The sequence below is a fragment of the Pygoscelis adeliae genome, unplaced genomic scaffold (assembly GCF_000699105.1).
Source record: "Pygoscelis adeliae isolate BGI_AS28 unplaced genomic scaffold, ASM69910v1 Scaffold386, whole genome shotgun sequence".
NCBI classification, from domain to species: Eukaryota; Metazoa; Chordata; class Aves; order Sphenisciformes; family Spheniscidae; genus Pygoscelis; species Pygoscelis adeliae.
This window is the reverse complement of record NW_008824940.1, coordinates 1,323,577-1,340,722: the sequence shown is the minus strand read 5'-3', so window position 1 is coordinate 1,340,722 and position 17,146 is coordinate 1,323,577. Positions and strand designations below refer to the sequence as shown.

Sequence of the window (17,146 nt, the reverse complement as noted above, 5' to 3'; positions counted from 1 at the left end):
ACTCCTCACAGTGCAGGAACCACTTAAGCTTTTAATTCCCTCAGTGTTTTTGCACAGGAATCTGTTGGCTTAGTAGACTTACAACAACCACTTTGTTAAGCACGAAAAGCAAGATAACAAGTAAAGTCCTATTCCTGACATTCCCCTTCACTCCGGTCCTACCTAACAAATATTGCTCTGCCTACCTGCTGCTGCCCGGCAAGAGTGTTGCCACAGAAAGTGCCAACAACTTAGAGTGTCTCAAGTTTTATTTTCTAGTGGGAAGTTAACTTTCAGATGTTCTTCTTACTGACAGCTTACGGAAAGCAAGTTTAAATACAACCAAAAAATATTTAAATAAAACAGAGAAAAACATTATTGCTATATTTCTTCACTTGAAATCTTTAAACTGTGGCTTAGTTTTATTTTGCTGTTGAAACTAGGTCTTCAGTCAAAAAGCGGGAGTGTTTTTTTCCACATGTGTGAATACTTAAATTTAGATTGTATTTCATCACTGGTTTTGGGGGTAGATTGAGGGGAAGAAAGAGGGGAAGAAGAGTTGAGATAAGATATTGCTTTTTTTTTGCCTTACAAGTTGCTGGGGCTTGCATAGGGGTGGGGGAGAAATGCTAGTTTTATGCCTGCGCTCCTGTATGACCCATCCACCAAGTAACCAAAAAAGTACCTCCATCGGTGACCTGCTTCTCACCACAATTGCAGGCTCACTACTGGCTAGTGCAAAAGGGAGTTCTGTCTTTCTTCAACTTCTTAGCCACGCTAACTTTCCAAGAAAATCGTTCTATAACACATGAACAAAGCTTCTTCAGCCTCTAGAAACAATTGTTTTGAGCAGAAAGCTCAACACTTTAATATACAAGTGCTTTTTCCTTCTGAAAACAAAACCAGTATATACATATTTTGTAACAATTTCTATCCGAAAGACTCAGATTTTATAGAAGATGCTACATCAAGGAAACATGGTTTTTAAAATAATCTATGCCACCATGTTAGTTCTGAATTAAAACAACTTGCCTGCTCTAACTAGTAACAAGAAAATTAAATACAACACTATGTTTTATACAACAAAAAAATTCAAAGATCCCAATTCCCTGAAAAGTTTCTGGTCAGTACTATCCGAAAGACTCAGATTTTATAGAAGATGCTACATCAAGGAAACATGGTTTTTAAAATAATCTATGCCACCATGTTAGTTCTGAATTAAAACAACTTGCCTGCTCTAACTAGTAACAAGAAAATTAAATACAACACTATGTTTTATACAACAAAAAAATTCGAAGATCCCAATTCCCTGAAAAGTTTCTGGTCAGTACAAATTTTTAAATATTGGGGGGGGGGGGAAGTCTTTTCTCAACAGGTATGGCAGGTACAAGAAAGAATAAACTCACTACAATTTCAAAACCATGGTTGGGATTGATGTCACAAAATTCTGAATCTCTGTGCTGTACGTACCTTACTAACACAAAGAGAGGTATTTACTACTGACAGATAAAATACAGCTTTGAAGAACTGTATGCCTGTGGATCCAGACGTTCCTGAGGTACACAAAAACCTGGATGATTTTAATTTTGCCAAATGAAGACAACTGTGCTACCTTTTTCTCCCAAATAAGCAGTAAGAAATATATGCATTTATTGCTTATTTGTATCTTCCTAAGCAAACAGTCATGGAAGAATTGTGACAATTGCAAATATTCCATTAAACAGCAAAAGCATGCTAAATACCACAAAAAAACCCATGAACAGTTTGGAACAACAATTAAAAAAATTATTTTTTAGAAAAATAATGGTGATTCCTTGAAACAGCCACATCCTTTTAGAAACCTATTGGTTTACCTGTCCATTTCATTCTTCCAGATTCAGAAATATGGAAAAAATTTGTTCACAATGACCAAGTCATGTAAAAATGATCCAGTTAAACTACAGTTTATAATGGAATATATTTGTATTCTGTACCTTTCTTTTTAATGTCACAATATTTGGGCACCACACCCTAGGCTCTCATTGTTTTTAAATCCCTCAGAATAGCTTTCATAATAATAATAATTCTCACAACATGAAAATTTTTGGCTCCATATTTCAACGTCAAAAGGAATTAATTCTAACTGAAAGAATACAGAACCTTTTGTCCTTTTTAAATAAGAAATTTTAACAAACTGCACATCAGGAGTACAAATTTAATTCGTATTGCATAAGAATACCAGATTTATTTTCTTCCAGCTTGCTAAAAAAGCTGGAGGCATTTCCACGGAGTATTAACCTTAAGAATCTTGACACTCCTCACAGGAAATTGATTTTCTACAAAAAATTTGGAAAAGACTCGACTTGGATTCCTGCGCAAGATATTTACAGTCCGTTTAGGTCCAAATCTACAACACAACCAACAGGTGAGAGCGCAGCATATAAAAAACCAACACATTGAACAAGTTGGCATCAAATGAACCTTAGAGAATAGAAGTCCCAGAGGAGCAGAATGAAAGATAACAAAACAAACAATTTAAGAGTTTAACTTTTTCCTAAGTCCCCTTCTTAAGCATTCTGTAATAAAATTGTTTTCATGGTAATTGCTGATCTTCTGTAAGTCTTGACAGACACGTAAAATGGCAACCACCTAACTTACCTTGCATCTATAACTTTCGTATATGGCTCGTTTTTCAAGGAATGCATAAGAAACTTTCCTACTCAACAAGAGGTTTACTGTGAATTCATTCCCTTAGAGAGGTTTTTGGGTTGGGTTTGGTTTTTTAGGGATTTGGGGGGGGGGGGGAGTGGTTTTTTTTTGTTTTTTGGGTTTTTTTTAACAGAGCGGTGCCAATATTTCCAACAAGGGCCCTTTGAAAACTGGCCTCTGATAACAGGCCTTCTTTTCTGGTCCACAACCAAGGCTGGTTTCAGGGGCGAAGAGCATACGTGACCACAAGAGAAAGCCACTGGCAGTAGGAACCATGTTTTTAAAGCTAGAATTTAAAGGAAAGAAAAAAACACCAACAAACGCACCACGCAATACAATCCACCATTTCAGTGCATCTGTAGGAACTGTAACGTCAAGGCTGCCTTTGGTGGAAACTAAGATGTTTTTATGAACATCAAAATCTTAACGAATTCTTTACAGATTAGCCCGTTGGGGCAAGGGGGTGGTCTCAGGGCAGGCAGGTCTCAGGTCTCAGGCAACGACCCTGGACACAATTCACTGATGGACGGTAAAGAACCTGCAGTCGGTAGGTGCGTTTTGGCTGCCTTGGGGGTCGTGGTCAGCAGCGCCGTCACGGCACACAGCAGACCCGTGCCCAGGTGGCACAGCCCTGTCCATAGGGAGGACCTCCCCTGGCACCGCAGTTCCCAGGGGCCTTCAAAAACGTACCGGCGTGCCTCAGGTGCAAGGGGGTCCCTGCTCAGAGCCCAAAGGAAAGCTGCAGTGAATTTCCCTCTTCTCTGAAGAAACATGCCCATGGGGTATTTATTCTTGCGTCTGATACAACCATTTGTACCCTTATCCATCTTATTAGCAAATGATACTTCAAGTTTCTTGCAAGAAAAATTTTCTCTACTTTCATTTTCCCAAGACTCACTGCAGAAATGTCCGAACGCGTAAACGACAGTTTGCGACATTAAACTAAAAGGAGGCATGATAACACTTGGCTTGAAAAGGGAGAGGAATAACCTGTTCTTCATACCCTCTGTAGACAGGCCATAAACAACATAGGGCTTAAAAAAAAAACTTCTTAAATCTAAAGATAAGGCAGCAGTATGGTACATTGCCTATAAAAGTTAGAGTTATCACTAGGGATTAACAAAATGCTTAAGAATGACACAGAAATGGGATTTTGCCGTGGAAAGGAGAGGGTGTCTAGGGATGGCCTGAGGTCCCTTCCACACCTGTAGATAATCCAGCTTCCCATAAAGATGAGGCTGACATGATCACACTGCACCAAACCCTCTCCCCAATACTTTTCAAAGCCCATTAGCTTTGGTGTCCATTTGGTTTGAAAGAAGGGCAGAGGTGTCAGAGAAATGCATTTCCCAGCCTCTGATTTTCACGGGCCTGACCAGTACCGCTGACACAGCTCAGCCCTTTCTCCATGCTGACACAGCCTTCAGGCTAGTCAGGGCACGGGTTATTTCTGAACTCATTAATGTTCATGCTACCACTGGCCCATGAAAAGTGCTACGCAGTGCTCACGCTGCCACGTGCCTTTTTCCTATGAAGAAGGCAGTGTGCAAGGCCAGGAACAAGGGAAGGACGGCACACCAAGGGCAACTCCTAGGACAAAGGTCCTAAGTACTGTAAGACAAGACCATGTCCACTGGTCCCTACCTCAGTTGCTGTTTCATGAAAAAACTACAGAAACACCATTGATTTTGAGTGGCACCTAACATCTACAAAAAACCTCAGGCGTGCTTTTGCTGATTATCCTTTCTTTTATCCCCTGTTACACCTTGGAAAATAAGAGTGACAACTGAAGTCCCGTCTCACTGTGCAGCCTCTCTAATCGATGATCAAACTCTCTTCCTTTTGCATGTTAAAGAGGTCCACGATCGTTCCAGAGTGGTGCTCCTCCCCACCAGTTTCTTGCTCTGAAAGTAGCAGGAGTCAGTAATGAACCGAAGAGCGGAGAAACGTTCAGACCTAGCTGACTGGGGTGAAGGTGTGTATGGCCCACTGCTTGTGTCCTGCTTCTCAGCAGAAGCTCAGCCCTGGGTTTTTTCGGAACGTGCAAGAAGTTCGCTCTAGGCTGGGCAAGCTGGTTAAACACAAGCATACAGGATTTCACAGCTTTCCAGGAGACCGACAACACATATCTTATAGTGTCTTTGACTAACACATTGCTGCAATTTTTCATAAAATTTAAAAACGTGTTAATCAAGCAAAAGCGTATATATTGAGTAATATTCCTCAAAACCCTAGGTAAGAATGTTAACAAAAATACACCATTTCAGAAATTATTTTGCATTCCAAATAGTCTTTCAAACAAACCATGTCACAAACATTTTGTGTAGCTTGAGACTGCAAACACATTTACAAAGTCAAAAGGTACATGGTCAAGCAAAGTTTGGCTCATAATTAGATATTGTTAAATAATTTTTTCCAAGATTTAGTATCAGCAGAAGCACTTCTGCAGTGAGATGAACGGTGGTGTTTGTTATTTTTAAATTCCACTGGAAATAGTTGTGCAGGTTTTGTACAACTGTATTTTTGTATTTCCCTGCAAACATTTCTGTAATAAAAGTTTGAAAATAGGCAAATTTTCCTTCCAAGTTGAGAAAAAAAGAGAGCAGAGACATACCAAGAAATTAAGGAAAGTCTACTACTCATTTTTACTCATAACAAAAAACACTGAATTTTATAAAGATAAATACGCATAAAGAAAAACCTGTAATTACTTTCAAAAGGTGACACAATCCTTTTAATTGAGAATGCAATAGATAGAGAGATAATTAATGAGATACATTCATGGCAAGAGAAATACTTTGTGTTAAGACATAACCTCGCTGTACAGGAGAACCAGGCAGGCAGCCTCTCCTGTGCACCACTGCAACACGGGCAGTTCCTGCACCGCAAGCAGTGAAACTTCCTGAAGGGAAACTGCTGCTAAATCATCTAGACTTGTTAAACACGGCTGAAGAAATTAATGCCTCCTTTCACAGACAAATGAGGAATGAGCAAATGGCAATGAAGTTGGGTATTTAATTTAGAAGCAGCTATTAATTGTGACATGCTGAGCTGGCACATTGTATGTGAGGGGCTTACTTGCTTGCTGTGCCAAGTATAATCCACCTGTTAATCTGAATCCCCGACATAAGATGAGACATCACTTGGGGTGACAGGTAACCTGAGCTTAAGTACAATCCAAAAAAAGAAAAAAAAAAAAAAAGGAACAGGCACATTCTCTTTAGCTCCTGGGCAGATGGCAGCCATAAAGGCTGGAAACACTAGGAGAAAGTACTGGCACAAAAGGAGCAAAAATAGTGCCGGCACATCGTCTTCAGCTTCCCAGGGAGTTAGAGGGAATTTATAGGACAGAGAGGCAACCAGCTTCCAAAGACCCGCAGCGATCAAACTTGGGCTGCAGTTACCTGCAGGTACGCAGGTGCAGGCCACCTCACAAAGCGCTGCATGAGCAAGGGGCGCATGCAAACAAAACACAACGCCTGGCAAGGCCTTAGGACGCTACATTAAACCTCTCAATGGCAATGGAATATTTAATAGCCGTATAAATGAGAATCCATCTCCAACGCATAAGCGTCGAAGGAGTTGCATTTCTCCTAATGACAGAGAACTAAGGAAACCAAGGAGGTGATAGGATTCAGCTCTAGTTTCAAGGGAATTTTCTCACAGTAGTACATTTTTTGCAAGATGTACAATTAAAAAAAAAGCCCTAAGTAAAGCTGACAAAAAGAGCAAGAGCACATCCCTTCCGTTTCTCTTCCCACTATTTATTTATTTCCTGGCAGATGCAGAGAAGTGCTGAACCAGCAGCTCTCTTGGCTGGTGGAAGTTGCCAGCTGGAATCAAAGGGAATAAAGAGCAGCGCAGGTGGAGCCGCATGGGAAGAGATGGGGGGGCAGAAAGGGGCACAAAAATAGCAACACAGAGCAGATATGGAGAGACTCGCCTTCCCCTTTTGCTCCTCTCCACACACTGTCACGGCAACTTTTAAAATGCTACTCTACATCCATCTTTTATCTCATGCACACACCACCGTTTAATAACTACATCGGTTCTAGTAAGGAGTTGCCTTTGAGCAGCAGAACTGACAAATCCCAGCTTTCTCTGGACCCTTGTCTTGAGATGACATTCCTCTGTGGATTCTTTAATGTTTAACATGGGCTGAGTTCACTTTGGGACCTTCCCCTCTGCAGGAAAAATAATAGGGTTTTCTTTTACCAAATGACTTGGGTCTTTCATGTAACTCTTAGGAACTCTTCAAAGTCTCTCAATATCCTTGAAATTCTGGTGAAATAGTTAACTGATTCAGAAGTTATTACTGGGCTGAATTAACAGCATCATTGCGCAAGCCTCAGTTCTTTCGAAAACCAGGCCAAAAAAAACCCAACCCGTGGCATGGGAAATTGGCAAATTTTAGATTACGTTAAGAAAGATGAAGTGGAATAAGCAGTAATAAAGGAGACCATCTCATTTTTGTGCTCGTTTCTGAGCTGAAACCACGCAGTTATGTAGGAAATGGCAAGACCTTTCAGGAATATAAGCCTGCGGTTAGCCATCTAATGACAACAAAAAGACCATTAGCTGGTAGGTCATTCCCAGCAGGAGATGAAACCTTGCGCTGCATAAAGAGCAGGGTGACACGTTAAGCAAGCCCCTAACGGACAACCAGAGGAAGGATGCCTTCCCCATAGTGTACGTTACACGTTCAGAAACTCAAATGTGTCTTCAGCCGTTTGACCATTTAATGGTTAATGAGACTGATGGGCGTTCACACAAGGATATAACTAGCTTTCATATTCTGCCTGCAACCTTGGTAATAAGTGAGCTACTGCTGCCACGGAGGGGTAAACTGAGCGCTCCTACGGCAAATGAGTGCTTCTAGCATTACCCTGGCAGCAGTTCTCCCAGACGGACCGCAAGAAAAGGCTAGCTCAACAGAGAACGAAACATATCATAACAAGGTATTAAAAGCACGGACAGGCAAACTTCTAACAGAACATAAACATCAGCAGCAAAGCAAAAGAAATATTTTATATTTCACAGGACTGAAAAGTCATTTTAGGTTAAAATTTTGTGAAGTGGTTCACTATGGCAATGTGTATTAGCTTATGATTCAAACCCACCTTTCCTTGGAACTACACAACTCCAGTACGCTCTTTCATTAAAAAACTATAGCCCTGGCCATTTTACAGCAATGGTGAACTGGTTTTGAAATGGCTCAATGCTCTTCTACAAATGAAAATTCCTGTACAGTGTTGCTTGCAAGATACGTTGTCTTGCAATAGCCATCAGGAAGCAAAGCAAAATTTCAAGTATTTAGAGCTGGCCCAAATAATTTCACTGCTCCAAACAAACTAAGTTCTTCTCTGTGCTCTGTAGAGTCACGTACGAACCATACCACTCAACTAGACAGTGCTGTGGAAACTGCAGAAATGCTGTTCTGGGCAAATGCCAATTTGACTATAGGACAGTCCTGCAACTATCTATTTAAGGCACTATATATTACCAGAATGCTCCATATGGAAGGGAATCAGGAACATGGAAAACTAGATAGCACTATTCATCCACTTCTTTAAATGTATTTCACATCTACAGCCTTTGACACATTACTCCTCTTTCTCTTCATTAAAATGTCAACACTTATATTTTGAAACTTAACTTACCCTGAGTGACCAAGTTACTAGAAGGACAACCCAAGTATTACTGTGCCTGTCTCAGTATTAATTTGGTTGTTATTAATCTTTGCACTTACATATTGCCAAATAATTTTAACTATGTAGTGGGGGGGAAAAGGAAAAGATTCACAAACTTATGCCCTACTTTTGCCCTTTTGGATGTTTCCCCTACTCAGATATTTACCTTAAGACCTGTCCTTCAGTATCTGAACAGAAGACCTTCACTCCCAATTCAAGAGTTCCCTATTTTGTTGCAGAGCTTAAATTCAGTAGTCACACTAAAATAAAGTGCCTTGCTAGACTTAACGTAAAGCTTTACCTCTTGCACACTTCCCCTGCAATCAAATATATGCATGGTAAATAATGCAGCCTAAAACCAGCTAATGAGTATTTCCTAAGGAAAAATACTCCTTTGGAGAATATCCTCCTCAAGGACAGTCCTGATTTAGATTAGATCAAATAAAAGATATAATTACTATAATATAGCAGGGGGGGCAGAGAGAGAGAGAGAAGGAAAATAAGGGACTGATAATCGATGCAAATAATATTAAGAATTATTTTCCTGCCAACACCAGCACTGCCCAGTGCTGCTCTTTCTTGTCCTGGAACAATATTTGCTCTGGCCAGTGAACCCGGGACCCGTCACACTGTGAGGTACCAGGTGTTGTAACATCATCACACCCGGAACCCCATCCCGGTTCCTTCCTCTCACAACACTCAAAACGTGTTTTGATAGGCATGACTTCATAGCTGTACTATTTTATAAATATACTATATCTCCAGAATAATAATTCAGTGCTGTTTTTAAAAAAAGTCCACAGTTAAGCGTGGGTAGCAGCAGGTTACAATACAAGTGCAAAAAAAACCCCAAACCTACTATTTGTTACAGTGGTATCCCTCCATCACGTACCAGGTGGAGAAAAAAGAAAGCTGAGGCTCCCTCTTCATTTCTAACTTTGGTGGCATCTCATGAGAAACTCAACCTAAAAACAGGATAAGATTCCGGTTGTGTAATTTTTGGGGTTTTGCTTTGGGGTTTTTGTTATGGGGTTTTGGGGTTTTTTTTTTGTTTTTGGGGGTTTTGCTGTTGATAGGCTTTTCATGAGACTACTCAAGGACTCTGTAGGAAGCTTCAGACATCAGCATAATTTTAAACCTTATGTTATTCCTTTTTAAAGGTTACCAGGTTCCAGCCTGTTTCACCTTCTATCTGCAGCAGACATTTACATTTATAACCTGCTCATCACCATGGTATCTAAAGCACGTAATAAAAACCAGAAACAAGCAGCTTCCTGGCTCCTGCCTTTTATTATTCAACAACAGAGAACAGCAGCTAACAACTTAATTGGGATTTATTTATTTTTGCCTTCTGATCTTCTCCCAAACCAGACATCCCCCAATAGACACACTGGCCACCTGGCTGACTCTTTCAAGCTGCTTCTCCAATCTCTTTCACAATCACTGCTTGTAATGAGATTCACTGCTGTCCTGCTCCAACTACCTCCCAGCTCCCTCATCCTCAGGTAAGGTCTCCACTTGTCTTACATTCTTATAATGGGAAACTAGTTTTAGTCTACCTGTTCCTACCAGAACCGCAAAGGATCCCATCTAAGTATCAAAAGCAACAAAAGCTGCTGGGAGGCATGAATATCGCAGTCACCAAACCCAAAAAGGAACCTGGCCAGTAACCTGGAAGTCCACAATGATCCACAGAAACATACTATTACTTTGGAACAGCCTTGTATTCAAAGTCTTCCTCTTACTCTGTCTAAGAAGGAAATTACTGTATTTTGGGTCCAAAGGAAAATTTTCAGGACCCCTTTTTACCATTCATACTAAATTCAGAGTTTACGGAAGAGAAGAATAGATGGCCAGGACATATGGGACATGTCCCCTTAGCTAAATAGGAGAATATTTCTAGCAGCTACAGTTATCTAGGTCTTCCACAACTTCAACAATGACAGAAAAACTCATTCTTCCAACAGTTAAAACTTTTTGCTTCTCACTTCTCAGAATAAGAATCAATTATGGACAATTCTGCATGGCAGATCTGACACTTGGTATCTCCCAGTCTTCCATCTTTTATACTTAAAATAGTATATCAGCAGAAACAAACAAACAAACAAACTACAAAACAGCAAAACACACCCCCTGCCCAAAAAAAAAAGCAATGGGGCATTCTGAAAGCAGTGACAGAAAGTGCCTCCAGTTGCTAAAAATCACAAGAGTCAGTATCCAAGAAGTGATGAAGAACACACATACGGAAACCCTGACAAATCCTCCCCAGCTAGATGGCAGCCACTAGATCTAGTCATCTTGAACTAGACTAACTGAAAATACTGCAAAATCTTGAGTTTCTTCCTGAAAAAAAAACACACTGACTCCAATGAGCCTTTCAAATTTCTGCCAGAAATGAAACAGTTTTTTCCAGGTTGCCTTAATACAAAGGTAGAGTCTTGTGGAAGCTGTGTTTTGATGTTTCACACCCTTACGGTTCCTCAGCAGATGACATTTATGAGGCACCACGGTCTCCCTTCTGAACAAGCTGCCTGGCCACCATCACTTCTACACACAACGGCAGGATTAGCCTAAGCAACGGAAAGGAACAGAGATGATGACCTCCTTCCCAAAATGTATGTATTTAAGATGTCATAGTGCTGTAACACATAAGCAGTTCAAAACAAAGTGTTTTGATTTAGTTCAATAGATTACAGGTTTTTAAACATTTCCAAATCAACTTCTCTTGTAAACATTTCTCACAGTTAACTTTGCCCTAGAAGGCCAGAAGAAATTCTGGCATTTCCCATAAAAATGTAATTCTGTGTTTTGTTCTGCTTTGCAGACAAAATGAGACCCTACCAATACAGAAGAAAACAGAGACTCTATGACAAAAGATGCACTTTTGACACAAACAGAAACCACATACGGACTCACCTCCCATTTCATCAAAGTATTTTTTTCTAAAATAAGTTTCTTTCTTCAGTAGTTACTGTGATGTGATTTTCTAGACCGGCTCCCCCCAAATGATGCTCCCTGTACCCATCCTATTTTATCACATTCAGCATGTTTCCCGAGTTCATTTCCCTAGCGCTTACAACTACAGCAGGTACTTTTAAAGGCAATGCAACAAACACCCAAAACGTTATCCTCTACAGCTGTGCAGTTATCTTAATCAATATCACAAATTAAAATCCTTCTTTAGTTGAGAGTTATGGATTATTTTTATAAGACTGAAGAAGACTTCTTAACTGAAGGTGTACCGTTGTAGCTAACTCCATCACATATGGTGTGTGTAGAAGACACCTCCTGCCCTTCCTTGATCTTATACCCCATTTACCTCCAGTTTGAATCGACACGTCACTTGGAAAAGCAACTAAAATTTTTTCTCTTCCACATCACTAAAGAAAACCCTAAAATTATCACCATTTCACCCAACATGCTTGCACCTTATGTGTTGAAACGCGTCATTCAGTCAGTGAGAACCTACTTGTTTGCGTCTAAAGCGAGCATTCATCCTCAATTCAGCTGAAGAGCACAGGACTTCAAAGCAGCAACATCAGACAGAGCCAAAGATGACATCGTCTCCAGCGCCCATGCACAGTAAGCCAGCGTTTTATAGCACATTTTATATCACGACTTGTATTTGCATTTCTATCTGTACATAGTAAAGGAAAGGCAACCTATGGCTATTAAAACATAAAGACGTTCTTATAAAGGCAGCAATTATTCAGAGGAGGGAAAGCAAAAAAAAAAAAAAAGAATTAAACAGATACATAAAACACACTACCGAGTTTGTTTTGCCTCCCTCCCCACTTATTTTTATTTTTGGCATTTGAAACCTCCAAGTACTTCACCTTTTACTGCTCCACTGCTGTTATTGTTGGTAACAAAATAATTCTGGCTGTATTTGTTAGCCCATAGCTCTCAGCCTGTTTTGCAAATGATTAGACACATTGTTTGATTCTGAAAGACCATCGTCTTGGCTTCCATAGGACATCATTGTGTAAATTATGCCATAAGCAAATAATGCATGAAATGTGAAACGTTACCTATGCCAAAGCTGATCTAATGTTTCTTGGTGTGGAAAGAGAGACTTTAAGAAGAAAGGATTAAAAAAAAGTCAATGAATTTGAAAGGCTCATGCCAAAAAATACTTGAAAATAATAATAATAATGATAATAACGTAACGCTACAGACATTTGCTGTTGAAAGTAGAATTCAGCTTCATGATTCACACCGTAGTGAGCAAGCAGATACCACGGGCCATGTTTGGACAGCTTAAATTCAAGCTCAGCCAAGTGTTCCCCATTAGCTGACTCGAAATTTTCAGTGCCACCAAGCCAATGAGAATGACAAGGTCCGAATCAGTGTCTCAAGTATGGCCCTGCTCAAAGGAGTAGCTCTCCAACACCTCCTGTCAGAGAAAAGGACCAACCGAGGTGCACGTTCAGATTGCAGGACTATGCAGATGCAAGGATAAAATACTGGAAGAACCATTTGCAGCTTTTTTGGATGGGGGAAAGACTGCTCAGGGCGGAAAAAACCCCACAGATATCAAAAATAAAGAAGCAGAAGAAAACGCTGAAGATGTGCTTTGGTAGTCAGGCTACCTAAAGTTTCTCAAGACCCTTTTTTTTTTTTTTTAAAAGACATTTGCTAATCATGCTGCTGTAAGTGGGGCCCTCTTGTAGCTCTGTAATTTCTGTTCATTAGGAAGGCCACTGAATGACTCATCCAGGTACAACGGCAATTTCGCAGGCAGCGTGTAACCTTGGGGTAGTTTTAAGCAGGCCTAGTCCCACCTGGAGAGAGCCCACCGCACACCACAGGCGTGCTCTGCACGGCGTGACAACCTGCTGGGGGGACACCTGTCAGAGACAGCTTCTTCGGCACTCCTCTCCAAACGTACCACCCAGTCTAAAACAACTGGCAGCGCAGAGCATCTTCACCTTAATGTTTCCAAGGCAGATTCATGGGAGAAAGAAGTTATTTAAAACATTATTTAAGTCTGAAGAGATAAGACCCTAATTTCATTTTTGGTTTGTATTGGAACTATCTAGTTATTTTTCTAGATAAAGGTCTGTCTAATCAGTTGGTCATCATTAAAATCAAGATTTTTTTTTTAAATATGGTAGCATTTCTGGTTTTACTAACAAGTAGCATTTTAAAACATTTAAGCAACCACATAGCTTAATATGCATCTTGATTTTTATTTTGTAAGAAATTTGCTCCGTTATCACCTTTAATAAGAGATACATCTACTTGTGTAGGTACATGTGATATATGCAAAGCTAAATTTAGATGAAAACTGGAATTCATTTAAAAATACACAGACCATCTTCATCTGCTAGAAAACAAAACCCACACATTTCTTACGTATACAAACATTTAGAAGTTTATAAAACATGTTTTGTCTTTTAAACACTGTGGTAAATAAACTAAGTATAATTTGCAGTTAGTGATTTAGCTGATTATTTCTGGTCACTGTGTCCTGCCAGACAACAGAATGACTGGATCTCGTCCCCCCACATCCCTCCACCTCATCATCGTATCTAAACTGCAGGGGGGGAAAGAAAAAACACTTCCCAACAGAGTTCTCAATTTTATGCAGTGGTCACCAAATAATGCTCCTGAATACAGCAGCAAAAGAAAATACTCCCTCTGTTCAAGAAGAGGGGATTACTATTTGTTCACAGTTGGTTTTCGACTCTAGCAACCTTTTCTAGTTAATTATCTACTAACTCAGTCGTTCAACTGTCTGTCTTCAGAAGTTGAACTAGCACATATTGCTCATTAATGTTTTATTTTACCATACTGTTGGTTTGTTTAGATGTTAATACATCAAAGAATCTTGCTTTACAAATATTATATCAAACGTATTTCTCAATTCATAATATTTTAAATAAGTTGTTTATCCTGATTCCTTGTCACAGAAATGCTTGTTCCATCTTTCATGCATCTACCTTGGCTGAGGTTTTCAGCTCAGCTAAACTGTTTTCAGAGTTTATACCAACCTTCTTTTGTGGGGGGTGTCTGCGCTAGATTCCCCCACTGAAGGTGGTGAATTCTGTGTATCACGTGTCCTTTGCAAAACAGATTGTGGACAACATCAATCAATCTGTATATAAACATCACGATACTGACAGCATATTGCTGTACATACGTGCACGAGTAAAAGAGATTATACTCAACTGCTTGGTGAACCCACTGCACCTACGTAAGTACCATGACAAAACCACTTATTAAAAATAAATAAATGAATAAATAACATTCTTCATCATCACCGCTTCATACTGCAGCACTCTCTCATGAAGAAAGTTATTCATTTTCATCCCAGTGGATCTTTTTCCTCCATCCCTCCTGTAGAATTATTTTAAATCACTGGCACAGCAAAGCATTATTTTATTGGAAAATAAACTAATTAATTCACACTTGGTGAATTCATTACTGAAGGCTGCAGGCCTTGACCAGGCTAATTCTGACCATCCCACTGAATGTCTGTGACAAGCAGGTCTAGGAGTGATTTGAAATGCACTTGGGAAGGAACAGCTTTCTACAAATCTTCTACTGTGTATCTCAACGTTGAGGCACTCAACACTACTAATCTTCTAAGTAGTGACTAGTAAATGATAGTTTAAGTGATAAACAATAGTTTAAAGATGTATTAGGACCTCAATTTTTTTTTTTAATGGAATATATCAGCAAGATTGCTTCAGGTGAAGTTTTACCCTTTACTTTGGTATAATTTAGATTTATTTTTTTTTAATAAATACTACTACTGTGGTTTTTTACATCTGGATTTTGCATGTTACTACTTACATAAACACAAGTTTGCTTGTGACTCTAGAAAGACAATGACAGTTTGGGGGATTGTGGCCAGAAGCACTGATACTGAAACGTCAGTTTTCCTTTCCTCTTCTTGCTGTACTGCTTACTTAAAGTTGTACTCCCCCTTTTGTTTCTTCCTGACTCAAAGACGTCAGTAGGAGGTAATTTCTCCATGTGTACTCTAATCTAACATCACTTTTTGATGGACTTACTGTTAGTCAGTCAGCTAAATCACATTTCCAGCACTAGCGTAATGCCAAATTCTGTCAAGGGGCACAACAAAGCGAATTTTGTCTTTGATAAAGTAACAGTAAGTCCAGATTTTCCTCACTCAAAAAGTTCCTATTTTAACTGCCAGAGTTCTTATTCTTTTCTACCTGTTTGAGGCAGGCAGTTAATCCCACCCCAGCTATCATGCAGGTACTAATTTATGCTTATGGAATAAAAAAAGTACTGGCCTTTTTCCAAAGAAATATCAACTTAGCAATTTTTTTTTTTTAATCTATTCACACTTCTGCTTTTTGAACACAAAAATACGGTTAAACTGTAGAGTTGTAACTATAGAGACAAGTCACGATAAACACAAACTAACTCACGAAGCCTGTGGAAGAAAAGCAAGACTGCTGGTCTGTGTTCCCTATTCACACAGAGCTGGAAGGAGAGTCCCAGCTAAAAAATGCAGCGTCTGTGTAGCTCCAGCATCATACAATTAGTACTTGTCATCCTCAGAGCTCAAAATAACGCAGTGTGTTTGCTTGCAGAAGAAAGAATGAGTTTTCTTAAGAAAATTGGATCTCTGTGCTAATAGCGCAAGTCCACAAATAAGATTAAGGTTTATAAAACTGGGAATTAAAGATACCGTCAGACAACCAAGTGAGAATTAATCAAATAAGTCAGAAACTAATAAGAAGAGATAAGCATTTCAGTGTAAATCTCGAGTCCAGTTGTGCTCCCTGATTTCTTAAGACAAAATCTTCAGAGACCACAGTAATACCAACAAACTGTAGAACTAGCACAAGGTACCTCTCCTTTGCTGATCAGCAGGCAACAACTCTATAAAGCACTATTTTACCCAAAATCCACGCAGACATCAGCCCACTGGTACCTGGCACCCGTAACAAATGCACTTTGGTGTCCCGGACTCAAGCAGAGGCCGAACTCGCTGGCGGCCAGCTTCAAAATGGCATCACAAATTGATTGCCCAAAATGAGACACGGCAAACCAGCCATCGTCAACACCTGTGGCACAGCGGTTAGTGTGGCGTATCGACATCCCAATACACTCGCGGAGTGTAATCAACCCGATTCCTCCAAGGAAAAGGCCAGAAACCCCAGAGAGTTTGCCCTTGTGGGCATGCAAACCCGTTGTTATCATCTACTGACAGCCATCAGCGGTGCCTCTGCCCCGAGGTGCAGTCACTCCGCCCTTCTTCCCAACTGCTAGCGTACCTCTGCCTGCCTTCTCCCCTTGTAAGAAGTGTTACCGATATTGATCCATGTAACAACGTATGCTGTGGGATCGCCTTTGCTTCAGCAATATTTTTGTGGCCCCACTGAGTTCAAAACATTTATTTTTTCAGGACTTTTTTTTTTTTCTTCCCCTTTGCACAACTTCAGTTCTTTTTCCCTTTATTAGGAGCCAAAGCATAGGGAACACCATTTTCAACTTGACCAACATGGGTAAATATAAATCCGGCTGATGCTGTCGAGTTTCTTCTATTTCTGACAGTCTACATAACCGCATGGCGCGTGACTAGTCTGCTCCTTCCTCCTTTGACATAAATATTGTAAAAAATAAGAATAAAAACAAGCCTAGCACAGATCTTTCAGGCAGGAGATTATAGACATTTTACAGAGTTACTTTAAAAGCCCCTAGTGAAAGATCTGCCACAGGCTTTGTGCAAGTCTGAACAAAATCTTAACGGTTCTGCCTTTAACCATACTATATGGCTAGTTGAAGACTTTCAGTACACGGGGGAG

The 17,146-nt window shown here is 40.0% G+C and overlaps 1 protein-coding gene across 1 annotated transcript in view; it reads right to left on the bottom strand.

Moving 5' to 3' along the window:
• Positions 1 to 16,439, bottom strand: part of REPS2 (RALBP1 associated Eps domain containing 2) — a 96,294-nt gene extending 79,855 nt beyond the window's left edge. The window contains exon 1 of the mRNA XM_009325496.1: positions 16,240 to 16,439. Within this exon, the coding sequence (XP_009323771.1) occupies positions 16,240 to 16,439 (200 nt within the window). The remainder of the gene's footprint in view (positions 1 to 16,239) is intronic.
• Positions 16,440 to 17,146: the final 707 nt, after the last annotated feature.